General features: G+C 40.7%; 1 protein-coding gene across 3 annotated transcripts; it reads right to left on the reverse strand.

Annotated features, from left to right (window-relative positions):
• Positions 1-446: 446 nt before the first annotated feature.
• Positions 447-25,506, reverse strand: LOC136003037 (solute carrier organic anion transporter family member 1C1-like). Of its 3 annotated transcripts, XM_065658316.1 has the most exons (15): positions 25,428-25,506; positions 21,020-21,165; positions 17,576-17,717; positions 16,608-16,740; positions 15,859-15,980; positions 14,792-14,938; positions 13,612-13,710; positions 12,597-12,842; positions 11,579-11,743; positions 8,070-8,265; positions 6,842-7,007; positions 6,218-6,402; positions 3,101-3,165; positions 1,734-1,851; positions 447-669 (listed from the first exon to the last, which is right to left on the reverse strand). In XM_065658316.1, the coding sequence occupies exons 2-15, from the start codon at positions 21,146-21,148 to the stop codon at positions 447-449; spliced, it is 2,136 nt and encodes a 711-aa protein (XP_065514388.1). In that variant the 5' UTR covers positions 21,149-21,165; positions 25,428-25,506. The 3 variants fall into 3 exon arrangements, with proteins under 3 accessions (XP_065514388.1, XP_065514386.1, XP_065514387.1); XM_065658314.1 differs by lacking the exon at positions 25,428-25,506 and having other exon boundaries at positions 21,020-21,181; XM_065658315.1 differs by lacking the exons at positions 14,792-14,938; positions 25,428-25,506 and having other exon boundaries at positions 21,020-21,148.
• Positions 25,507-27,321: the final 1,815 nt, after the last annotated feature.

A 27,321-nucleotide genomic window follows, 5' to 3' on the forward strand; every position in this document is an offset into this window, starting at 1 on the left:
AACAACCCCACACCTTCCAGGTTGCCAAATTGCGTTTCTTGCACTAGCTCCTCTTGGGCTTGTACCGTGGTAGAGAGGGCTGCACTGCAGCCTCCCCACTACCCCTCACACACAGAAGGAAGCCGAGGGGCAGCAGTGGCTATTGCAGCTTGAAGAGGAGGGATGGACCTGAGGAGCAGCCATAGGAACGGCTTCTTGGCAATGGAGCAAGCTGCACCTCCCCAGCCATAACAAATCCCCTCACTTGAGTGCCACTGGCTCAGTGGGACAAATGGTAAGTAGCGTTTTCAGAACTGTACATGTGGTAAAACGGTTTTCTTTACAGTGAATATTACATGAAGGTGACCATTTTTGGGGTGGATACTAAGATACCGCTTCACTGATGACGAATTTTTGCCTGGAACCACCACTCACTGGGTAAAGCCACAGTGGAGATCTCAGTCTTCCTAAAGTCTAGTCTCCTTTTCTGGCCAGTAAGTTGTCTGAACTAAATGATCATTACTGACAAAATTATCTTTCCTGCTCTTTGTCTCACAGGTGCCTCTCTCCCCGTTGGCTGAGACAGTCTCATCTTGTGGAGAAGACCTTTTCCGGAGAACCCAAAGGACAGCAATGCTGAAGAAAATGGACATCATGCCCAACATCAAAGTCAGCCCCAGGTACACATATCTGAGAGAGAAATGATTGATCAGAGCCTATTTCAAAGGCAACACATGACTAGAAGGCATCAAGGACACATTCATATTTTCATGCAGTATGGCTGAGTAAGAAAGCTCTTCAAGCAAGGTGATGACCCTGGAGATGAGAGTTTGATTGCTCACCCAGGTCAGGTATTGTGTGGTCTGTGGCCAAGAATGCATCTAAGGCATTGACTGACCTCCTCCATCCCAATGTGCTTCGGTGAGAATAACATAAATATTTCTAGGGTAATTAATTTATTTTTGGTTGCCTCATAAATAGTATCAGTGATACCAAGACCATTTGATGCTATTTTTGCTTTACAGGCATAACGACAGTAACAACAGCAGCAACAATCACAGCATTATGCTTTATTAGCAATGAATCCCAACTGAGCTTTTGTTCTTTTCTTCAAATTTCAAAACAAGATGTACCCTCCCCTCATGTTTTTTCCTGAGGGTGGGGGGAAGGGCAACCCGTTGTCTCATTTTCCTTTTACATTTGTTCCCTTCTCCATTTCTGGTAATGCCTTTCATGATTGCCGTTCAGATAATTACTCTCCTTTAGAAATAAATTGATAAAGATAACATTCTGCTTGAGCCTCTAGTTAAGTCAAGTGTGCTTTGTGGCAACCTTCCCTTCCTTTTTGTGGTCCCGCTCCAACATGGAGCAATAATGAGGTTTAACAGCCCTTTTACTTATTAACTTACTTATTTACTTATATGCGCTCTCTCGCAGCAGAGTTGTTAAAAAATATGGGAAGCTTTAGCATAAAATTGAGGTTTAACTGAACATTTTTTGGGGGTGAAAACCCAAGTGACTTAAATATTTCCACTTGATATTGAAATAAAACACTCCCCCCAACACACACGCTCCAAAGAGACCAAACCAAAAGAGAATGCTAAAACCTGAGCATTATAGTCAATATTGCTAGTCAGACTCTTTCATTTGGCATCAAATCTTTCATTTAAGTTTTCTGACAGAAATTCTTCTACCAGTGCCAGGTGTGGAAGTACTTAACACAAGTGGAAGAACAAATGGAGAAGAAGTTTTACCTGAGTGCTCTGGAGTCATAGAGTCTGCACGCTCCTCTTCCCCCACATCTTTTGCTTCCCCATTTCAGGCAAGTGGTGTCTATGGCCACTCCAAAATACACTGGGGCTGGAATTCCCGCTGGGGGTATTTAACAAATGAATACATGCAAGAAGGTTACTTTCCAGGGTGATCCATTCTGATCTAGAGACGTGTACTTGTATGACATTAAATAGTACACTGAAACAGCAATGACACTTCCATAATGTTTGCTGGTTTGAGAAATTGTGCCTTGTACTGCCCAGGCACACACCGCCCTTTCCTCCCTGTGGGGAATCAGGGTGGGGAGGAAACGCAGCACAACATCAAAAAGCCAGTGGAAGTCAGGAGAAGGAGTCCTGGCCATGGCTTGGTTTTCTTGACCCTGCAGGACTCCTCTGGGATTAAAAAAAAAAAAAAAAAAAAAAAAAAAAAAGAAAGAAAAAGGAGATACTTCTCCTTTCTTGAGAGTGATTTGGCTTGTTCAACTGGGGGTTGGGGATGTCTTATGCGTTGGTTGGGGTGTGAGAAGTGGGAGAGACAGCGAGGCTGGGAGCCTGCAGTGGGACTACAAGTATCCAGAGATCCTGCTATGGCAAGGGCAAACCTACTGCATTGCTTGTGGGTGTTGGAAAGGAAAAGCCTTTCTTCAGATGCTAATAGAGACATGGTGGACTTTGTGCAACCTGGGGAACCACTCCTGGTTGCCGGAGGGAAAATCCTGGCCTGGAGGTGTGAGAAAGCAGCCAACAGCTTGTTTTGATGTCGTTTCATCTGACTCATCCAGTTCACCTAAGTCAGCTCTATTTAAACACGACTTGCTTCTTGCTAATTATTGCCTTTGCCGTGAAGACGTAGAGGATTTGAGAGTTTCCAGTTCATTGATACCTCGGGGTACCCTTGATTTTAGAGAAAACTTAAAGGTGGCTCTACCACAAGGCTGCAGTGAACCCTGCCCTCTGGCACACCTGTACTTACATTAATTCCCTTAGAAACTAATGAAAATATGCATGAAAAAATGATCACAAATTCTGAGCCATAGTGGATCTATTATGCTTGTTGTTGAATTAGGAGACATGAGAAGTAATTTTGATGTTAACTTCATAGTCCAAAGGTTCACCTGTCACCTCTATGTACTTTAGCAGCATATATTTTATTATATCCAAGACACAGTTATACTATTTATGAAAGAAAAAGCTGCTTCCTTTTTCCAATCCTTTTCCTATTTTGTTTTTTAGTCATGTAATTTTAACTTGACAGCTAGACATTTTTTTTTCCAAAAGTTTCATTCTAGGATAAATGATTAGTTAGGAGTGTACTAAAATAGACCCAAGAGTACAACTGGACTTACCAAGTACTCTTATTGCCAGGGTATAGATACCAAGTGCAAATGATTTCAAGTGTGGTTTAATGCATCTAAAAATAAAATTTAAAAATGGTGTTAAATATAAATAAATGATTGACTGTGGATAATTTGAACACAAACAGAAAACAAGAGGAAGGAAAGAAATGTGATTTTTTTTTTTCCTCTGTACTGACACTGACTTTACCAGGATCACAGAAATATGTAAATAATGTGATAAAATCAGAACTGTATCTAGGAATTCTGAGCATCTATATTCAACATGATTTTGAGCTGGAAGAACAGTGTTTTACCTTTCTATCAGATACATGCTACACAAGCACGCTTCAGCCTAGAAGTCCTTTTAACCAAATGTGAGGACATAGAATGCAAAAAGGAGAAAATAAAAACAATATCTGGACATTTATTATGTGTTCCATAGGACTTATATCCTGCAAAACAAAATCTTCTCCTTCAGATGAAAAGAAAAAAAAAAGTGTGAACATTTGTATTGTCTTTGCACGGAAACTTGAGTTGTTTCAGATCCTGAGTGAGAGCCAAATCTCTCAGGGAGATCTGAGACTTCCTCCTCACTGCCTAATCACCTGCTATTTATAGCTTGTGTTTGAACAACAGCTATCTGAATTGCGGGGTTTTTTCTCCAAAACTTCAGGGCTTTCCCAAGTTCCTTGGCAACTGTAATTAGTCTAATACCACTAAAAACACATTTCAGCAAATGACTTGGTCATCAGCTGTATGCATATTTCAGTGATTTCAGTCTTTTAACCCTTGAAGTAAATGTCACTAAGTCTTATAGGCTTTTAGAGACTTAGCTGTATTTGTGCTCCATGGCAGGTGCAACAATATCGGCTCATCTGAAAACATCAGCTTGCTTAAGTACCAGGATATTATCAGAGCTGACTAATTTTTCAAACAGATAATTTGAAAAAATGCTTAATGAAGTCTGCAACTTGACCTCAGGACTGTTTTCAAAGAGCATTTATTTTCTTTCTGGGAACAGAAGTACACTTTCAGTTCAGACAGATTTTCGGGGAAAGCAAATCAGTGATGGATTTCGGAAAAGCAAGCATGAGCTTAAAGTGGAATTGTGCCCACAGGTCATTTGCAGAGAAAAAAAAAGGTGGGGGGGATTTAACTTACTGAAATATGTTTTATTTAGCTGCACATTGGATCTGGCTGTCTTCAATCCAGCAGAAAAACACATAACTTCTCAGATTCAATTAAATGGCTTGCAAAGTAAAATGATTTTCAATAGAAATATAATCTCTGGAGCAGAATCAATAACGCTGTTTTGCTGATTTCGTATACCAAAATGTTTTAGTATTGTTATTGAAAATGTCTCTAAGCTTTTCTAAATGAATCCATCAAACATTAAGCCCCCTGAGAACAAGTTCTTAAGGATGAGAAGTGCAGGGAGCTGTATGTGATTTAAATTCGTAGGTGTTCAGCTATGAACATCTCCTCCCAGACACTTCTGCAGTGAAGACAAGATGGAAAGCAGAAGGTTGAGCATGGCCATGATGGTTTTGAGGCCCTGTCTGGTATCATACCTGTACATTTTCTACCATATGTTTTATGGATAGAAAGGGGACATCATGTGAAGACAAAGGGGAGGGAAACTCCACCCCTGCATAGCCCTATGCCCATGTTTATACACCAAAACATCCTGCTGTGTCAGAAGCAACCAGAGAGGGCAATTTGGTGGAAATCCTGAAGGCTTTGCTACAAGCTCTCCACTCGTGAATCACGCTCGTCTTGGTGCATGGACAGTTTCAGTGGTGCATAAGGTTCAGTAAGAATTGCCTAAAATGGATCATAATATGATTGTTCTTCTTGGAGTGACTCCTTGGAGAGAGAGAGAGAGGTCATATGTTTTTGCAGTACTCAATGGTAACCCTACAAGGAGGGTGGAGAAAGATGTGCAGCTTATATGGTCTAAGGCATATACCTCACTGGCATTGTTTGTAGAGGACAGTGGAGAAGGATCCTCAACAATTTCTGAAAGTCTCTACGTGGATATTACTTCTGGTTCAAGGACTGTGCTGGAACCACAGCCGAAGTTACATTTCTTTATTTAGGGTTTTCCATATAGCCTATGCTCCATCAGTTCTAGCACTGGCTTTTTCCATGTGATATAAAGAGACTGGCAATGAGACAGGGACTGTTCCAGAGAATTTCATTCAAAAACAAAGAGAATTTTGGGGTAAGAAAACACAACAGTAATAAAGATTAGTTGAACTGCAGTTACTGTTGTTTTGTTTGAGAAGTAGAAAGTACCTGTCTGGAAATAATTTGGAAATAGGAACTGAGAAAGAAAGCTTTCCAAAACAGAGCAGAGGAGCATTTTGAATCCAAAAATTGCAAGAAGCTGACAAAAATCCAGATTAATCTCTGCAAGTGTTATATTGCTTTTGCACTTTCTAAAATTAGCTTAAAAGCTTACACTTGGTGATGGACAAACAGTTCCAGCAGTTGAATACATATTGGAACAATCCCTTGGGACAAGCATTTAATAAACCCATGATTATTACGATAGAAAAAACAACAATAACTCATGCTAAATCTATCTTTGTTTTGAAGAGAGAAATCTGGGATTGAACAATTATATGGAATAATAAAATGGACTAGACGAGAAGAGTTGAGCGTATATAGAGGGTTCGGGTTAGATCACTTCTGTGTAGCTGTGCATTTGTATCCACAGCAAACAGGGAAAACTGGCTACCTGTAAGCATACATGTGAACACAATGGCACATGCAGAGCTAATTTTCATTTCATGGAGGCTATTTAACACCATTCTGGTAACGTAAAAGACATTAAGGGAAGTGGAATTTGTTATAAATGATAACCAAGTCTCCTATATTTTGGATGTTTAAAACCAGAAAGGTATTGCTGGTAGAGATAATCGTAAGCATATTGTTACTTCAAAGGTAGAAAACTCATTGTCAAATTGTGAGGATGGCTTTCAATACTAAAAAAAAAATATATATTTTAAATGCCACTTGGCATAGCTGAAAACATTTCACAATACTAGGCGGGGAGGGAGACCCAGTTACACATGTCAAAACACCTTGAAAATTTTTGGCAATGCTAATAGAAATTCTTACCTTAGAAGCAGTATGTATCCAGGTGTGCCACCTACTGACAAAGTATATGAAGTGATAACCGATATTACTAGAAAATACAGAAACATTTTTGGACACTCATTTCCTTTTTGACATGGTCCCACCACAGCTGAGGATCTTCGTGAAGGAGATTCCAAGGTTCCTACACAGCTGCAGTTAAAAAATACCTGGAAGACAGCAGGCAAAAGTGTATGATAACCTGAACAGCTGAGAAGTGGATGTTCAGGAATTGCACATCATGCTTTTCTGGGTAGCCAAAAGTTTAAATCCAACTGGAAAAGTTTTTTTTTCAAAAGGAAAAGTCTTGCTCATTAAAGGAGAAATTTATAAAGAAAGCACCTACTGTTGGTGAATATATTTAGCAGGGTTTTTTTAAACAGTTTTGCTAGCCAACAGCTAAAAAAGAAAACAACCCTCCTACATTCTCTGCTTGGGATTTCTGCTGGAAAGAGCAATTGAGAGTCTTAAATATGGGTGGCCAATCACTAAAAAAACCCGAGGAGCTTAGGGCTGGAGAGGACCTGCCTTTTAATCCCCTTACTCTGACAGAACTGTTTTTATTAGAAAAAATACCACATCACATTTGGAAATGAAAGATTGTCTTACGGTGTTTTTCCCACTGCCATTGAATGCCTGGCAGCCAGCAAGACAAGCAGAAATGTAGGTAACTCCATTTTCCCCGCAGATGGGATCCCAGTCGCTCTTGGAACATGCGCAGCCTGAGTTGCACTCTGAAAACAGGGCCTGCTCATAATCACTTGTCCATTTAGTTCTGTGGAAAAAGAGAAATTGCAATGATGTTTTCTAGCATATGTGGAATAAATCATTATCAAATCATGGGTTATGCTCTGCCAGGCACACCTGACCAGGCCTTCTGTCTGAAGCCCATTAAGGTATTGCCTCTTCATATCCATGCAGTGTAAATTCTTGTTAGTCTGTTATCAAAAGCTTTTCACAATATCACACCACCTACTGTGAGATAGTAGGTACTTTATTAAGAGGGACAGCTAAAAATTTCTATTCATGCATTTTCTCAGATTTTCTAAGACTTTAGTTATCTGAGGCTTGATGCAATTTTCACAAAACTGGACAAAACAGTTTGATTACTCTGGTGGCAAAGAGGGGACTGAGCTACTCATGGGAAATGGCCACTGTAGAAGTTAGTGAGGAAATGATCAGAATGGGATTCATCCGAACTGAGGGTCTGATATCTTGCATGACAGCTATCTGCCAACTGCAGCCACCTGCTGCTGAAGTCACCAGTGGAGCAGCTCCTGGGGCTGCTGTGGCATCGGCGCTGGAAACTCCTACCAAAAAGTGATCTTTACAGAGTAATAGCATGGGCAAAAGCGACCAAAAATTGCTAGCCTCTGGTGTACCTCACCGTTAATGTAATGGCTAACTCATGGTTAATCCATTAATCCTTAAGTTTTGAGTTCAGAAGCTATTAAATGCCATGAGTTTTTCAACAGCACACAGAGGCAAGGAAGAATTAATTGAATCTCAACCCCCCTACTGAGCTCCTTACATTTCCAGAAATCTCTAGGCTCAAAGGATGGGTCCCATAGCAATAATAATTAAAAAGTAATCAGAAAAAATAATCTGCACTTGTGGCATGAACCCTTCTGGGTTGAAGGCAACAATCGTGAACAGGTTCTGACACAATGCCTGCTGGAATAGATGGAGTGGTTTCCACTGCTTTCAATCAAGTTTCTGGGAAGCATATTTAGGTCAGTCATTCTCTTTTCAACAATATATACTTTGTGGAATAAAATGAGGAAGAAGTTGGGTTTGCAATAGCACTTTATGCTGAAGCATGCCCTTCCCAGCATACCCGTGGTATGACACGGTCAGTCCGGCCACATCTGAGTTCTCACAGCCCATCGCAAATAATGAGAGAAGCAAAAGGTAACCAAAGAAAGATGATCCCAGGGAGAGTTTTGCAGCCCCTAAAACACTGATTCTGAATTTTTTCATGATCAGTCCCCCAGACAATATGCCAAAGGCCACAGCAGGAATGTTGATAAGACCTGAAATCGAACAGAAAAAATTGTGTTAATGAAAACTCCAGATCGATGGACTGTTTTCCTCAGCCAGAAAAACAGCAGCAGCAATAACATGAAGCAACAAAATATGGAAGATCTTCAATCAGGACATTTTATTTGTCCAGACTTTAATTGTTCCTAAAAAGGTGCCGGGACTGCTTTTAAAAACTTTCTCCTAGGGAAATATTTCTTTGCTAGTCCTTTGACAGAGAAATTTTATATATAAGGTTTGGATAATTAGATTCTACTTTCTTAAGCTAAGTGGCTTTTTCCACTGTTATTTTGTCAGTGGAGGGGTCATCGTAGCGTTCATTCAAGTACTTTCAGTGCTGGTTCTCACAGGAGCTGCTCTGGGCACAGACAAGTTACCTGGGGTATCGTGCTGCTTAGGGCAGCCAAGACAGGCACAGTCCCACCGCACAGTTTGGGGCTTTGCTATAGACCTTCCCTGTGTCTTTCACCCATATAGCAACAGTGGTAGCAACAGGGGCCAGTCTGTGGGGCTGCCCCACTCTGGCTTTCCAGAGCAGCTCATCTCCTTCCTTTTTCCACTGACAGGAGGAGCCTGAGCTGCTCATTCCTAGAGGGCAAATTCTGTTTTTACCTCCAGTGCTATGAAATCTGGAACAAGGCCCGTTTTTTCTGTTTTGATTCAGCCATGAAACCGATAATCCCCTAGAAAAGTCTCCGAGAGGGAGAAAGCCTGTGGTATGCCATCACCTCCATGTCCAGGAGGGTTAGGGAATTTCTCTGGTTTTGGTTGTTGAAATGCTCCCTTAGGTGAGCGATGCAACAGCAGAAAGATAGGTATACCCCGTGGGCTCTCTTGTATTTGGCTTCAGGCAATCAAGTGGAAGAACATTGAAGGAAACAAGAAAAACTGGGTGACCATTAATCCTTACCTGGACAGCTTTGTTCAAAGCAGTGTCCATATTGACAGACACGGACAATAAGATCAAAAAAGCCCTCTTGTTCAGTACATGCAGAAAAGATGTAAATAGAGACCACCATAAATTATACTGCACAGTCAAGCAAGGTGCCCTTTGCTGGTTTCATTGTTACTGAAAATTATTTTCCCAGCTTCACCAGCGAGTTCCAGCACATTAAATTCCCCCCTTGCACAGGGCTGTGTAGGAGGTTTGCAGCTTTTAATTCATGTTGACACCAAGTGGTGCTGAGCTGAGCGAGCACACAAAACACAAGCAAGTTCCAACACATATGTGCATTCATATGGCAGATGACGTTTCAGAAGTTTGTTCAGGGGACTGGAGGTATTATAAGATGATTTCAAATGACCTGGAATAAATAACCAGTTTACAACATTAGAGCCTAATCTGCCTGCTAGGAGGTGCACTGGGATGCCTTACATTTCTGACTCAAGTCAGTGTTTGATTTACCTGCACACATGGAAAAAATCAGTGCTTAGAAGAGATGCTAGTAGGTATATCTGATTTTAGAAAAAAGCCTTATTTTATTCAGTAAACCCAGGAGGCGTGCCTGGGTTGAGTACATAAGCCCAGTTCACTTACTGACAAGGTTCAGGAAGCTTCACTGGGGCAGCATTTTTCACTCTGCACATACATGAAAATTTTACTTCAGGAAATTTAGAAGAAGCATCCAAAATGTGGCATATGTAAACTAAGAGTCACTATGTAAGAGGTTTTCCTGTTCTCTTTTGCTTATAGGAGGGGACTGGGATGGGAACTGGGAGTCATGTGATGCACCACAGAGGACTCACACTCTGCCTGCCCATTCCTATACACCCCTTTTGTCCATGACAATGTAAGTCCATTGCTTGACACTGACATCATGGTGGAGGAAGAAGGGAAAGGGAAGCAAAGTGTGTATATTTATGGAAAATCATACATACACAGCAGGAGCTATTTTACTTTCTTGCTCATCCCTTGGGTTGCAACTACTGAAAAATACCCTCTTATGACCTGCAGTTGATTTTTTTTACAGTGCTTCAGATTGCTCTGACAATCCAGATATCTGTCAGAGAGATTGTGATAGAAAATGCTTTGTTGTTCCAAAAAAAAAAAAAAAAAAGAAAAAAGAAATAGAGGTAGGGGAAGAAAAATAGACCATCTTAGTTCTTATTGCAGGGATGGCCACTCAGCCAGCATCCTTCCCTAGCCCAGGCCTCACACATTCTCTGTTGGATATAGTCCCTGTGCTTTGTGAAAACAAATGGATCTTAAGCCTCACTCAGTTTGCACATACCTGAAAGCTTAGCTCCAGAAAATCTTTAAATACAATGAGAAGTACTGTACTGAATGTAGCGACTGTTTCCTGGACTTTCTCTGGCCATCGACTACGCTAGAAGATTTCTCCTTACTTTGAGGAGTTTCATGCCAGGAAATTCCAGCTTCTGTCTTTAAGGAATTAACATAGCACAAAGGATCAATACAGATTTTCAGCAGATATATATACCTCTGTTGCTGTGCAACAAATGCTGCTCTGGAACAGGCAGTTCCCTCTGTATTGGATAGATGTAAATCTCTTTGCTGTGTAATGCTATTGAGTCGCAGCACCTCAGGAACTGAACCCAAACCTGCATTCAGGTTCAGCAACTGGGCAGTGAAGTTCACTATCCTGAAGACATCTCCAAAAATGGCCACCTCGGTACCCAAAGGTAGAAACCTTGTCTCTCTCTTGTGCTGTACGGGAGGGCTTGGGAGACCAACTTTATCACAGAGAAAGGCTCTTAGGTAAAGTTAGGGCAGAAATACCCATTATTCCTCCACCAGCGTTGCACTGAGATAGTGTTAAGTTTTTGACACGTGCATGGTGTGATCACTGATACGACTTTGACTTCCTTTTATTTAACACAAAGTTCCTCAGAAAGTAAGAAATCACTGACAATATCACAGCTACTTTATGATCAGTCCTTTAGCACTCACTGAATTGATCATCATTTTGTTGAAATAAATGGGAAGTCAGCAAGGGAACAGATCTGTGTGATGACAAATTTTTGTAAAGTATTTAAAAATTAATTCTCTTTTCGATTATTCTCTTATGCTATACATACGTTATTTTTCAAATTTCCAGTAAAATAAGAGAAATAAGGTATGAAATCATGTAATCTTTCATAGTTACTCTTGTGTAGATAAACTCAGAGCTAACCAGCGCTAAAGCAGAAATGAAATAACTTACCTTCTGTGAACTACTACTTAGGGCCAGACAAGGAAGGAGAAGAAACAAAAGTATCCTAAAATTCCAATTTTCTGTAGATGTATATATATGCCACTCCTAAAATGTCCATTTCTAAGAGATCAAGAAGCAGATATAGCTTTACCTATAACAAAATTAGTTTTTGAAGATGTTTGCCCATACTGTTGTTCAATATACTTTGGCTTATATGTCACCATGCCAATTAAAGAATTGAACTGAATGATACTTGCACACAAATACAGAATGTAAACTGGATTCCCAAAGAGGTTCTTCAGTGATGGCAAGAAGTCTGCAAGACAAAATGACAGAAATGACAACCAGGCCAGAGAGACAGTAACTGCTCTGAATAATGCTTTGCGATGTTTTGCACCTTCCAAAGAAGGACTGCAGAACATTTCAGAAGGAATCCATGAAGTTCCATGGTGCTCCTAAGAGCTCTCCCATTTCTGTATGGGGGATCAGTGGGGCAAAATACTAAGCATTAATATCCCAGAAAAGATCTCTTGCTTTAAATATCTCCTTTTGATTGTAAACCAGGACTGATTTGGTTTCTATGTGTCCTAAACAGCCACAGCATATTTTTGCTTAATTTTGGGGCAGAGGGCGCTCAGCACAGCTGACAGTAAGCACAGACATATTGAGTTACAGATTCAAGTAGTGAGGGAAAATGATTTTGGCAAAGTAGGGCCAAGGAAATGCAATTGTGCAAAACAGCTCGTGTCTAAATCCACATAGCCTCTTAAAATACTGTATCTAGTCTGTGCCCATCCTTACACTGATCAGATTTTGCACGTTTTTCTAAAAAATCACCTTAAAGAAAAAAGTTTAGCAAAAACTGAGATTTTTTTTGTCCCTGTTTCTGCAACAATCACTATCTGTGAATTAAAAATTTTTGCAGTTTCGTGGTATTTGCTGGGACACTAGTGTAATTTTACAAATCTCAGCTGGAGAAGTTCTACACGCAAGAGCAGGTACAGGGAACTACGAAGAGACCCTTTTTGTGTGTACTAGTTAGGTGGAGAGTGACACCTGAGGGAAAACAGCAATTCTGAGGCCACTAAAATATGGCCTCAGAAGGTATAAACTTGTAAAGTATAAAAGCTGGTGAGAGAAAGACTCAGGAAAGAACTCTAGTGACTTGCCTTTTGCCATCTCGGACATCTTCACTTGTTGCTGATAAGATTTGTGTTGGTCCTTGTTATCCTCAGTGATGAACTTTGACTGCTCAGAAGAGGTACTGGAGTCCTTTCTGCTCTCTGGTTTTGGGAGATGCCTCGGCAGGAACCAGAATGGGATACCGGCCAGAACACTAATCACACCTGCGATTAAGTAACCCAGCCACCAGGCTCCCACCCACTGCACATCCTTGTGAGTTATCGTTACACTATCTGGAGAAAGCCAAAAAAAAAGGAGAAAGAAACAAATGCTTTTTGGGAATGTCTGCTGATAACAAGGAAGGTGATTTGGGAGGGGCTTTTTCCAGGGGAGTCAACCCCTTGCCTTGCCAGGCTTAGCTGTGCCTTGTGTCTCTCTCTCCCAGTGTTACAGAAACAATTGTGGGGTGTCAGTAAGGACTTGCTGATTCCTGTGACACAGCAGCAGCTTTCCCCTGACACCGTGGGATCCCCAACCTTGCCACTCGCACGTCCCCAGAGAGGCTGCAAGGACCAGGACATGGGGTAGTGCAGGTGACCAGGCTCTCGCTGCTAGCTGGGCTGTTCCGCACAAAAGAGCCAGGGAAAATGGGGTGGAAGGTGTTTTCTTGGGAGGAAGGGAATCAGGAGCCCTCGTACCCACTGCAAGGCCTCTTTTCCAGGCAACGACAGTGTACTATGAAGTGCACACACACACATCTCTTGGCAGGATCCCGAGCCTCAGTCCTGCCTCCTCCTGGTGCCTGCTGCCCCCTGCCAAGCCTGGTCACCAGCTGCAGATCTGCTAAGGCTGAGGAAGAGTCAGGCTTCCTACTTCCTCCATACCTATCCTTCCTGCTAGAATTTTCTGCATGACACACGGCACTGCTGTCATCCTTTTATAAAATGTCCATTCTACCCCACCAGCCCATTATGCCTAGAAGATAACTAGATAGCTTTGGGCCTAAAATAGGTATGTTGGAGCCTGGCTGAATTTCATTTAAACTTGAGTTTTCTGACTTACCCAGATCTACAAAGCCAATGTCAACATAAAGTTTGGCACACAGGGATCCTAGAAGAAAGCCAAATATTGGCCCTATGATTGCAACTGTTTGTACGCAGCCTGCAATAGAAAACAGGGCACTGTTATGCTTCTGGGTTAAAAAGAGTGCTAGTTCTTGCTGTACCTAACAAAGTATGACATATGATGGGTAACAAGTGATGCAGTCTTAAAATGCCGAGCCAACATTTGCTCTCTGGCACATTAATTACAAAGGTCAGAACATTTTCAGGAAGAAGAAAGCCAAAAATAAAATTTCCCCCACTACATCGGCACTTTGAGTTGTTTTGGTATCACCCAATTAAAGAATGAAATTCAGCCCAACGTAAAAGAAGTTAGGGGACTTAATGTCCTGAACTCAATAGTAGCACCAATCTACAATTGCTAGGAACTCTTTAGCTGACTAGATTAAAGTAACTAGAAGGCAAGTGTCAATTATTTAATTGATTACTTTAAGTTGTGCTGGGCCCTGAATAGGCTGAAAAATCACTTTGGTTTGGTACCCAATATTAATAGGTTTCAATATACCCTCAGCCAAACTTCTGAGTAATTTGAATTTTCAAAATGGATCTGAAAATCTGGGAATGTGAGGTTTTGCCTTTTGCCACGCTGGAAACTTGTCAAGACAAGATGCTGATGGGGAAGGATTTTTTGGTAATATTTCAGATGGATGTGCAGAGGTCTTCAGGCAATGAACACAATAAGAAAACAGTGTCAACTTTTTATAGCCTCAGCACTATTGTTTATAATTCCACCTGAGTGCGGAGGGAATGTTTTGAGTGCCTACTGAAATTCTATTTTAAGTGCTTAAAATAGTACATGTTTTTTTCACTTTCCAGAGAACTGAATGTGCAGAGAGGCTCAGCAGTCCACATCCAGAAGAATTAGGAAAATTTGAGTAACAGCAGGAACCTAAGGCCAAATTCTTCCCTCAAATTAAGATAATGGAACTGTGCTGGTATAATTAAAAGGAAACTTGGTCTCTTGAGTGTACCTGACTGTTAAATAAACTTTAATATTGGAAATGATGCAAACAAAACAATCAGGGCACTTTAATTCAATAACACTCCTTCCTTTATTCAGAAAGACTCTGTTTCCTCTGGAGAAAAATCTATTAAGAAAAAATAATTATTATTTATTTTACCAATGTATAAGGCAGCATTCTCTTCAATGGCATGATCATCAATGTATGTAATTCCCAGAGGCTGGATAGGAGTTTCACCTATTCCACGCAAAAGATTGCCCAGTAAAACATAGATCCACATGGAAGAGCCTGCTTCTTTTTCACATCCTGGATACGTCATAAGAGAGACAATAATGATGTGGGTTTTACTACTATTTTGACACTGAATGCACAGGACTTCTAAAATGCTTCTGATGTCGGAAAATCAATATGAAAACTGTGAAAAACATTTTGTGGCATGTGGAAATGGCAATTTTAACCCAATCAGCTTGAGGTGGACACATGTTTAGCATGAACTGCTTCAGCCAAAGGTATTAGAAGCTGGCCAGTTTTATACATTTGTCACCTCATCCTATTTTAGAAACCTTTTTCACTTCCTTCTAACCAAAGTTGGGATCTTGTAACGGAAAGATTTGGGAAACAATTACAATAGTGAGCACCACCAGCCGCATGTGCAAGCACACACGTGATTTGTGACAGATGGGGTTTGATTTGTTCACTTATAGCTTATTCATGGCCGGGCGTCAAGGAGGAAGGCTCCTTGTCCATGGGAAGCTCAACACACCCAGGGGGGAGACACCTTTCTGGTGTGTGCATCGGGGTCAGCAGGCAGGGAGGGAAACAAGAAGGGGAGATCTACAGGCTGGGAGACCCAAGCAACTATCTCCAGTGGGATGAGGACCCAAATGACATTTTCTGGCAGAAGGAAGACCATGACATTCCAAGGTCCCCATTCCAAGGTTCGACTGGTGTTTCTGCAAGCCATGAAGCTGCAGAAAGTTGCTGGAGGAGACAATAAGGCTGCAGCCTGAAAACAAACATATTGGCAGTGGGCAGTGGCAGTTATTTTTTAATTTTTAATAAATTTGCCTCAGCCGGTAAATCTGGCTTTTCTATGGGAAAGATTTGTCTGATTCCTATTTACTACTTTTTTTTTTGCATTCTAATAAATTATTTCATGAGAGTTTGGGAGCCTTTTGATGTATTGCAGTGTGTTTATTATGATATTTAACAGAGATAGTTCTCACCTGCATTTATTTTTGCTTGAGATTTTTCCCAGACTGAGATTGGAGTTTGGTTTTTATCTTGCAGACATGGAGAGATGCTAACAGTTGAATTGATGGTGGAATGGAGTCTTTCATAGCGATATCTGTTTATAAACCAAAGTTGGTTTTTACTGTTCCAACTTATAAGAAAAAAGCAAACAGATCTGTTGCTGCCATGGAAGATAGGCCCGTAGCACTTAAATGCACATTTCATCAACAATCAGTGTTGCCAATGATGGTTTACTGTGGATAAATGGAACTCAGTTTGCATTGCAATAGTACATGAAAATTGTCCCTTTCGTTCTCTTTGTGTCACAGTGATGCATTTCAGTTTAACAGGGACTTTGTTGTGATGCCTGAATCTGTACTAAGAGAGTATCAGACAGTGGGTGTATACTCTGGCTTGTGTTTGTTACTCAGATTGTCTTCCTGAGTTTAGTCATCACATAATCACTGAAGCCACTTCAACAATTCTTAAACCATGTAAAAATGTAGCTGACCAAGATCACAGGCTAATAAAACGATAAGTTGATTACAACTGAGAATAGTATATATGCTAAATTATTTGCTCTACATTAATAAGTCTTTTTGCAAAAAATATTGAATTGAGTAATCATGTCCATGTGTGACTATTTCTATGGGCATCTTCACAATCAATGCCTAAATATCTTAGCGAGCTAAAATTCATTGTGTATAGCCCAGTTAGAATATACCAATCACTTCACACTTACCGTCCCATGAAGAACTGGGGCATCGCAATTAAGAATGTTCCAGCTGACATAATTAAGCAGCCTGTTCCAATTATTCTTGGCCTGTGAAGCTTCGCTCCAAAGTAGCTTACCAGAATTATGATTAGGAGGTTCCCTTTGAGAGTACAAAAGGAAAACTGAGTTTTAGGGTTTGTTGATAAGAGATTCCCTAAAATAACAATTTCTAGTGTGTGGTATAGGCAATAATTTCAGGGGGAGAGGGCTGACTGGATGGGGTTGGTGTTTCTCTCTCTTTGCGGGCATTCTTATAGGAGTCCAATGCCTTCCATGATGAGAAAACCATAAACTTTTAGATGAGCAGCTGGAAAAGAGCAGAATGACTGTGCCAGCTGAAGAGAACAAATAACCAGGAAAGCAGGAAAAGAGGGGGTCAAACAGAGCTTTATACACTTAGGCTAAGATTTCATTCCCAAGAATACCACAGTCCATGGAACACCCATGAGATGAATTCAGTAATCTGAACTCATAAGAGACAATGTCACACTGGAAACTTTAGAAAAGAGGGAAGGGGATGGACTGGAAAATGAACATAGATTACAGTTAGAAGTTTGCACTCTTGCAGCTTAATGAATCACAAACGGCAAACGCTTATAGGGAAGGTGGGTTGCTGACAAAAAGAGAAAGCAGAAATTTGTGCAGGTAAGTTCTCATTCAACTGTCAAAATTTCTATTAGTATTTATTAACCAGTCACCAAAATTATTCAGTTACAATATTTAGGTCTATGTTGAATTGGTTGTATTAGCAACCCTATCCTATCCAATGCAATCATACCAACAGTCATGATGATTTTTAATAGATGAATCTTGCTCAGTTTTAAATCTTGCTCAGTTTTAATGTTTTAAGGAAATTCATACAATAATTTTTCCCAACAAATTGCATCACTGTTTTTTTTTTTCTGAAGAAAACCCAAGATTCCTGCAGCACATACCAATTTCAAAACTGCCATCAATAACACCAACCAAAGAGGAAGGGATATCAAATCTTCTTTCTATTTGTGTAATAGTACTTTTTAGATAACTTCCTGACAGTGCTTTAGCAAAATAAACAAAAGACAATGCGCCAAGAAATATCTGTGAAAGAAATGGACAGTGATTAAAATCAAGCAGTACAGAAAGCTTTATTTATTATTTTTAAACAGTTTTTACATTCCCAACTCTTCCTTTCCCAAATAACCATGTCAATATTTTTCCCACTTCTTATGAACTATGCTAGATTGCCAATTTATCCGTTTCCTATGAGCAATAATGATATAAACTGAACTTGCTATCAACCACTGCTAATTTCAGCTATTTGCCAAAGTTACTGATGCTTTGAAGGACAGAGACATGTATCACCCTCCTGATCTCTCTAAGGAGGGGGTATCTTACAACAATAAGGGTAAACGTAAAGTGTGGCTTGGCGGAGAGCTGTGTTGCCGTTTGGGCATTATTTAACATAGGCTTTTGCAATCAGATGGAATTTGGAGCCCTGTTCTGGCAAGCTGTTCCCACTGAAGTCCAGGGTGACCAGGAGGAAGTAGTTTCCGCCACCTGTGACACAGCCCCATGAGTTGAACAGTGACTTCCCAGGCAATTCTCTTCTAGGCTTATCCTTTCCCCACCAGATCTTTTGTCTGCTCTAACACAGATTTTCTTTTGAGTGCACACTGCATTTTGCTGGGGGAGAACCTTGTTGCATTTTTCTATATTGTAGAGGCAGTTATTTTCTCTTAGTTATTGCTATGTATGTTTTAGTGTGTTAGTCTGAATCAGGAGTGGGCTTTGGAAATTAAACTTCTACCTCATTCACTGCGCTTTGGTGCACACAGCAAATGTGCAAACTGAATCCCTTTTATACAAAATTAAACTGAAATATGTACTCCAGAAGGCACTACATTCACTTCAACAGCTAATGGCTCTTCAGTGTCTGGGACAAGTCTGGAGCTGGTTCAAAGCAACTCTCCACCTTGAAATGCACACAGTGGGAGTGCAGGGTCCTTAGCATCAACTGTTTCGCTCCTGCAGAGTTATTGCTTATATTAGCCTTCAGTAAAAGCAGCCTTACTAAGTTTGCAAGCTCCAGGGATACTCAGGCACCATGCAATTGGTCACGGAAAGCACAACATTGCTTTCTAACTTCAGATACAGGTTGCGTTGACTGAATATATAGGGGTGTTCTTTGTAAAAGGTGGGTTTTTTTTAAAAAAAAAATACAAACCTTAAACCAGAAATTAAAAGACGAAGTAATGTTTCATATAAAGAGAGGTCTAGACCCTTGTCCTAGATGTTAGGCCTGCTCTCTGAGCAATCACGCTTTCAGTAAGCAGGTGCTCTGCAGCAATGTACTCACCTCCAGTGCAACAGTCCTTACAACACCTCATTTGACAAGGCACATTGGTAATAACACTGGCATCACTGTTGAATGCAAATTCTCATGTTAAGGTTCAAATACATTTCTGTGTCACATTCAACACACTTTATTTTATCCAGTGCTGGTTACTCTTCCTTTGGAAACACTTGTGGGTATTTGGCTATTTCCCACAGTGAGGGCTCTCAAAAAGCTCTCTAGTAAAAAGATTGCCATAGTATTTTACATTTTCTGTGTGTTTATGCCCTTGGATTTTACATAGCAATATAAAAGCAAATAATTTTTCTCACAGGAAAACCATACAGGTCAAACTAGCACTTCAAATGTCTCTGTCTCTCTTTGGCACAAGTTTTTCTACTGGGTTTGCAACTGTCCCAGGAGGGAAACGGAGACGATGTGCAGCGGTGGAAAAATGCTCCAGGTACACATGATTTTACATTCTCCTGTGGTTTGTCAATGACTGTAAGTAAACATTTCACCCCATCTTTCTGGTTAGTAAAGGCAATCTTAACACATGAGAAGGCTGATAGTTGGTATAAACAACCTGTTGAATCTACCAATTGTTTTGTTGACACGTTAGGCAAATACAGATCTGAAGCAGACTGTTTGTGACTTAGGAAAAATAATAATTTCATACTGACTCATCAAGACATAATCAGAACTAAAAAAGAGTCCACCAAAAGAGAGGTTTTCTAAGTCTCTACTGGAATAGGTTAATCATATCTCTTTGGATTCCCAGAAGCCAGAAATTTTTTGAACAGAAAGAAATTGAGCTGAAATATTATTGCTTTTCTATTTTTGGAGCTAACAAGCTGATTCCTGAGTGGATAATCTGTGGTGGAAGTTTTATTCAGTGAGGGAATTGGTTTATTGTTGCAGTAAATGGAGGAACAATTATAGAATTATTTTTATGCTACAGATTTAATTAATGGAATTCATCTTCTGTTTCAAAAGAGGACTCCATTTCTGGGCCTTTACAAGATCAGACAAAGTCAAAGCAAATATTCAGGAATCAAAATATTTTATAGCAGTCATCAGACTCCATCCCACAACATCTTAACTGCTTTGCATAATTATGGACTTCAGGTCAGCTATTGCTGAAGTCTCTGACCGCACTGGGAGCTGGACAGGTATGTGAAAGTAGATATGTGTATGTATGTGTGTGGGGGAAAAAACACCAGAAACAAAGACTGTGCAAGATGAAATGAACTGGGTAAGGCCAAAGATTCTTTTTCCGTATAACTCAGATAATCTCATCCCACCCTTGTACGGTGATTTATTGAGACCTCATCCATGAGAGTGTCAGCATTTTACAGCCTGGCTTTGGAAAGCAGCTAGAGACAGTAGGCAAAGCATCATGCTGCACCCTATACCGTGGTGTCCCATCAAGGGAGGAATGCTCCTCCAAGGTGCAGTGGTCCTACCAGCAGGTAGGTACAGCTACATGATGAGGCTTAAAGCTGGGAGCTTCCATTGCCTCCAGGAGGTACTTCTCATCAGTGAGAGAAACACAGATACAGCGGCGATACTTCTGCAGTTTCATTTCAAAGTCACTTCATGCGGTGCTCTCTCAAATCAGGAATATTGCAATAATACTTTAATAAAATAGCACTCAAGATACAGGGACCATAGTTCAAATATTTTTCAGAGCCCAGAAGACTACCATGGCTACAATCTCACAAAAGCAATCTGTACTAACAGCTGCCTGTGCTACATGTCTGCTGATACTCTGTTCTTAACTTTGGGAAAATAGGGTCGTACAATAAGGAGGATATAGTGACCTTTCAGGCTGACCCTTGAAGACCTCATAACACGCAAGCCTCAACCAACATGTTACATTTGAACATTGCCAAACATTAGGCAAATACAGACCTGAATCAGACTTTTTTGTGACTTAGAAATATTTTTAAAAATTTCATACTGACTCATCAAGACATAATCAGAACTGAAAAAGGGTTAGTTCACAAAAAAAAAAAGAAGAGGTTTTTAAAGTCTCTACTGGAATATTCAAAACCACTTACTCTACCTTTATACCTCCACAACATGACTGTTTTTCCTTGGAAGCAGAAGATTCAGATTTGAATGAAGATCGGTCAACAGGAAGGATGGTGTTGTTTGAGAAAAACTGAGTATTTTCTTTTGATGAAATCTCCATGATGACATCCCCTGCTTCTAAACAAGAAAACATGGAGAACATTTTAAAAGGGCATCGTATTAGCTCAGCCTCAAAAGCTCATCACGTGACAGCAACACCCCTGTACTGTTTTCCCTACAACGACAATTATCAAACTGGATAACAGAATCTGACCAGTGCACTGGATGTTTAATTATGGAAATTTGCCGTGCACTTGCCTATAATAATGAAGATTAAATCATACTCAGCAAACAGTCTTCATCTTCATTCTCCAGCTATCACCAATGTGATTTCATTAAACATTTGACTGAGTATTACCAGCAGACTAAATGAGGTTTGTTAACATTTTAAGCAATGTTTCTGGAGCCTATAAGCAAGTTCACATTTCTAGATGTGACCATGTCTGCAGAGATTTCTCAGAGCTGATCTCTTATTTCTCATATATCCGAGACATTAAATAATTAGATCAAAGGAAATCTAGCCCCATTAATGAGATTGAAACATTTACTCTAATCGTCTGATGTTAGCTAATGAGTTACACAAGAATAAAGAGGTTTAGTTCCCTTTACCATTTTAGATAGGACTTTAGGGCTCAGTGGTCAATTGTTACAGGAAAAATGTGAATTTGCTGCTTTGCAGGTAAATACAAAGAAGTAAAGAAAAACATAAATACTGCACTTTGAGAACAAAATATATCACTAATTCTTAAATCTCTACTTGCACACTGCAGTACTTTGTTCTTAATTTCAATCTCTAAATCAGATCTGAAAATATTTACGAAATCAGCTTCTGTGTTCACTTTTAAACAGCACTATGTTTTATAGAACTGCTGGCTGAAAATATGAAAGGGAGAAGTTCTTATTCTTGTAAGTTTGCCTAAAGACACAGATCTTACATGAATAAAAAATACACGTAGTTTTATGTATATGTATGTATGAATGTACATACATATGCATTCATGGCTTCCCAAGGGTCTGTGCAGTACATACTTGGGCTTCCAGAAATGTATGTGAAAATAACAAAAGTATATCTAGATGATAAGATTTGTTCATCCAAATACTTGCCTGGGTTCTGTTAATATACAGGCAAGGCAAAAAGACTGTGGCTGTGGTACCAACATTTTCACTAAGATCTCTCCATGGCATCAGATGAAATAAAAGCTATTGACTACATATGAGAAATACTTGCATTTGACACTGCCCTGAGAGGGACTGTAATGCATTTCCTTTAAAAACAAAAACAACACAAGAAGAATTGTTTGCTCTTTCTGCAGAAAACTTCTAAAGTATTCTTGCTCTGCTGCTGATTTTCTTTCAGTCTTGTGAAAGTCACATTGTCTCTCCGTGCCTCCCTGCTGAAATTGTACAGTGGGGAATGACCAGTGTGCACCTCAACACTCATGTGAGTTTAAATTCATCCAAATTCGTGATCATGGGTATGGCACTCACCTAAGGTATGTTGCCATGTAGGCATATGAAATTAGCTTAAGGTTTGCAATACTCTGCATATTACTACTGTAGCAATAAAAAAATAAAATCAAAAAAAGGGAAAATGTCTGTAACATAGATGAAGTGAATTGTCCTTATGTCTGAGCAAAGCAGCTGCCAACTTCCAAAGGTCCAGCAGAGGAGCAGGGGGCTTGCATGATCTCCTCCACTGCACAGCATGTGCAGGGTTGATTAAAAAAATATGCCATGGAGGGTTAGGGATGGAATATGACACACTGATGCTTGGCAGCAGCATACAAGTTCATGCTACACTGAGTTGGTACAATTCTCAAATGGACAGCAGTACTTAAACAAAAATTATACTCAGCGGTATTAAAAAAAAAGTATTACACTATAAAAATGATTACAATTTCTTATCATACTCTGTCTGGTAAATGGAAACATGCTAGAAAGGACTGACAGCCATACAAGTATCACAGGCTTTACTGTATCCCCAGTTGTTCCTATGGCACAGCTTTAATAAGGTCAGTAGTTTTCTGGCCTGGAGCAACCTGCAACCATATATCTCAGAGCATCAGTTTGGTTGCCTTGATGGTGCCTCTGAAGGAAACTGTAAACACAAGACAGGGAGCAGAGCAGTGTACCCAGTGGCACCACAGCCCACTGCAATTCTAGCTTTAACCTTTCGTCTGTTGTGCAACCAGCATAAATGTGAGTGTTTCACTCTAATCACAAACCTGTCCTATGCTTCTCAAATAGTTTTGGTGCCATTGGTGTTTTACTGGGAATATTCATAATACACTGCCAACTGCATTGGGGGGTCAGAGATGGCTCTGGTTTTACCCTAGCAGACAGCTGGCTGGTAAGGATGGTCTCTTACGGAGTCAAGTATAGTGACAGCCTTAGGTTTTTGCCATATCTTGGATACTGTATTTCTCCAGTGCCACGAAATATGATGACAGATCGCCCGCCTCAGCTCTTCCTTCCCAGACGTGGCAGGAATGCCAGCAAAATGAAATCTGAAATAGTGGCACATTTCACTGAGGTCAAGCTACTGGACCAGTTTGGCAGGTGATAATGAAATGTTAGGTTTGTTCTATATTTTCTGTCATGTCCGGTCATCCCATCACCACTGAAACCCTCTGGGCCAAATTTAACCTCTAATGATTACAGTGCTAAATTCAAGCCTTCTGTATCTAGTAGCCTACATGCATCTCTCCCTGTATATATATGTGTGTGTGTGCATCGCAGCTGAGATGTGCATAATCATGATCTAACACATGTATGACTGCAGAAGTGTCTATGCTTGGATGCATATGCACAGACACACAAATTTAAAGACAGATCTACTGGAGGACAAACTCCTAACTGAAAGGATGTTATATGGGTAAAGTGCATTCTGTCTACTCACTAATAGTTTGAAAATATGACCTGAGCAACCGATTACCTTGGCACAAGATTTAGATTTAGGTTTGCTTGGTTTTTTAAGTATCTTTACCACATAGTGCTTGCAATGATAAAAAACATATTCATTGGTTTTATCAAGTCATTGTTATTATACCTGCACAGAATCTTCCAAAATGTAGGTTTTCTGGCAGTAAAGATACTCAGTTCTTATGTAAGCAAATAACCATATGGGGAGAACAAAAGCAAGTGTTCCAAAGCATAAACAGTTATATGTGTGTACATAGACAGTGAATTTTCCTTCAACCAAATACCATCTAAGCAGTATTTCCTAATGACAAGTAGCGTCTTCTGAAGCTTGCAAAGCAGTCTGAAATCTTCAAGGCTCTCTGAAGACAATCAATGAATTTTCCATGGATTAGGTCGTCTAAATTCCTTTTGTAACTTTTACCAGAGACTAAGAAAGGAAGCCATTGAAGAAAGCTCTGTATAAGGCAGTTTTCTGTTCTAAAGAGCTGCTCTATTCCATGATAGTCAAGGAAGAGTAGCTACAAAAGTGAAAGCAGAGTCTAATTCTGTTAATGTATTCTGCACCATCTTCCCCAAAATAGACGTACAGACCAGAGGTTCTTTTGGCAGGACCCATCAAAACCAGAGACATTTTAGTCTCTCTGAAGAAAAAGGAGGGAAGAATATGGTGTTTTACCACCACATTTAGGAAGAATCGAAGTTCCACCATAAAATTGCCTTTTGTGGGAATACTGAAATAGTGGGCGGAATTTGATCACTAGTCATTCTAACAGAAATGAAAGGCACCGAAGTGGACTGAAGGGAATCTTACAAATTTCTTCGCCCCTTTGACAACTAAGTCCAGGAGGGTGACACTCTGCCTGCAGGACAGCTGCTGGCCATGCTCACACCTTCTCCCTGCCTGTCGCTGGGGCTCCAACCCCTCCTTTCACATTCCTGGCTCCAGCTGGCCAGGCTGTGGGAGCCCTCTCTGGCAGCCAAGCCTTCTATCTCTCCAAAAACACACCAGGTAACTCACCGCGACACAGCTGGGGCGGCAGTGGCACTCACCCTCCCGAGGGCCGGCGTGTGGGGCTGTGCCCCACGGTCAGGTCCAAGCACGAGCCTGTCCCTGGGCATGCATGCAGCAGGCTGAGATACCGCCAGGCAGTTTCCAAAGTGCCCCTCCACTCATTCAAACTTCAGGCAATGAAAAAAAAAAGAAAAAGTCCTTCCCCCCACTAGAAACTCCTCCGCTTTGCAGTAAGCCTCCTTAACATGCCTTCATTGTGTGTCAGCCCGCAGGCATAGGAGCTGCGCTTGCTAGAATAGGTGGACACAGGAGACCAGTACAGAGACTGTTTGCCAAAGAACCCAGCTAAAGGACGTCTTCTCTAAAAGGTGGCTCAACAAAGAGAAGAAGGAAAGCCAAATCTTACCTGGCAGCAGAAATCCCCAGAGATGGTGCCTACCAGTTTTCGTAGGTAAGCTCCCTCTATTGCTTATGCATACCCATACATACACACGCGCACACACTAGTCCCAGCTTAGAAGTGGAAAAAACTGGAGGTGAAAAGCAACTCTCAGAAATAACCCTGTCTAGGGACGGTACATCTGATACTGGAGGTAAAGAAAGGAAAAGCATAGGAGTGGGGGAACTTGTTTTGTCTCCTGTGTTTTGCCTGGGCACTTGATATTCATCTCCCCTCCCATCCTGCACCCCACCTCCTCATATTTTCTTCCTTTCTCCCCTCCTAGCCACTCCAGGACACTGGGCACTTGGGCAAAGCAAAGAGGCTGGGTGCCCTGGCTGGAAATCCTGAAGAGCATCTAAACCCACATGCGGTGTATTTCTTTGTAACTTGCTGTGTTTGATGGGGCATGTGGCAAAGCTTTGTGGAAAGGGAAAAAAACAAAAACCAAACCAAACCAGAACCACAAACAAAAAAACCAACCAACCAACAAAACCAAAACACCACAAACAAACAAACAAAACCCCAAAAACCCTCACAAAAAACTGATCTTAATTGCTTATTCCCAGGAAATGAAAGACTTCAAGGGGAAATGGACCAGAAAAAAAAAAAAAAAAATCAAGGTGCGTGGGAGAGATAGGATGTAGGGTGAACAGGCAATTCACAAAGCTTTCCCATCCAGACACTGGTCTCTCTCAGTATGCCCAGTATGCCCTGCTCCCCAAAAGCCCCAGGGCAAAGTCTCCATCAACATGATGTAAAACCAGAATGAAAAGACCCATTAAAAGCGAAGACAGAATTGCACAGGAGAGTCAGTCAAATCCTTTGCCACAACGAAAGGAAAATTTTGCAAACTTCAGTCTCATGACCTTGTGTTTTTCCTGTCACAGGGTCATTGCTACTGAAAAGGCAGTGTTAATTTGCAAGTTTTTGTAGTGGTGAAGAGCTTGCCTAGTTCCCAGTGTAGTCATCTGAAGTGAGAGAGGCTATAAATCCTGGGTGTTCTGCTAACCTGTGAGGTTTAATTATACAAACAGAGAAGGTATTAACACTGTAAATTCTTCTTCCTTTCCCCTTCTTGCTCCCTCTCACCCTGTGCAGTGGGGTATGTTCCCATGGCAGATAAAACCTCGCTGACAGTCAAAACGGTACGGTGCCAAACACGGTGCCTTGGAGCAGGATTCTACTTTCCTGGAGTTAATACAAATTATTATCCATTCCTTCATCATATCTGCATTTGGGATTCTTAATGCGGCTGGAATTTTATTACTCTGCACATAATTCACGTTTTGTACTTTAATGTGTCTTATACTCTTACTTGTTGGGTTTTGAAACTTGGAAATCTCTTTTCCCCTTTTCTGAGAGATATCAGGGTGCCTAATAGTCCACAGGAATTAGTGTTTAGGAGAATTAGTGATAATGAGTTTATTCAGCCTCTTTCAGAGAACCGCTTCCAGCCTAGCTCCTTCAATTACTAGGAAAAATGAGTTTACACAATATGGGATCTGTACTAGTTTTGCCTGACCTTTGATCTTCATTGCTGACCTTGTGTCCTCCAATGATTTCTGACACAGGCTCTAGTTTTTCTGCCACTGGTAGCCTTCACCATACTGTCTCATAAAACAGGTGAGGTTCAGGTTCAGAATCACCAATTCTTTATAGAAATCTCTTCCACATAATCCTCTGAGACCCCATCATGCTACGAATCATGTCAATGAACACCATGACATGGTCCTCTACCCTTACAGAAAAATAATGAAAGAAGGTGTTTATCCAGTTTAAGATGAAGCAATGCTTTGGAGAATGAGGTCCACAAGATTCAGTGCAATCTTCTCATCTTTCCTGGATCAGCTTTCTATCAC

This window comes from Caloenas nicobarica, chromosome 1 (assembly GCF_036013445.1).
Source record: "Caloenas nicobarica isolate bCalNic1 chromosome 1, bCalNic1.hap1, whole genome shotgun sequence".
NCBI classification, from domain to species: domain Eukaryota; kingdom Metazoa; phylum Chordata; class Aves; order Columbiformes; family Columbidae; genus Caloenas; species Caloenas nicobarica.

What these genes read in the sequence shown, in the direction of transcription:
- LOC136003037 (XM_065658314.1), bottom strand. Translation starts at nt 21,181, where the DNA reads ATGTTTTCTTGTTTAGAAGCAGGGGATGTCATCATGGAGATTTCATCA. An exon ending in TCAAGCAAAAATAAATGCAG is followed by an intron (nt 14,939 to 15,858) that starts GTGAGAACTATC and finishes TGACGTATCCAG; the next exon opens with GATGTGAAAAAGAAGCAGGC. An exon ending in GGATACATACTGCTTCTAAG is followed by an intron (nt 3,166 to 6,217) that starts GTAAGAATTTCT and finishes TTTTATTTTTAG; the next exon opens with ATGCATTAAACCACACTTGA.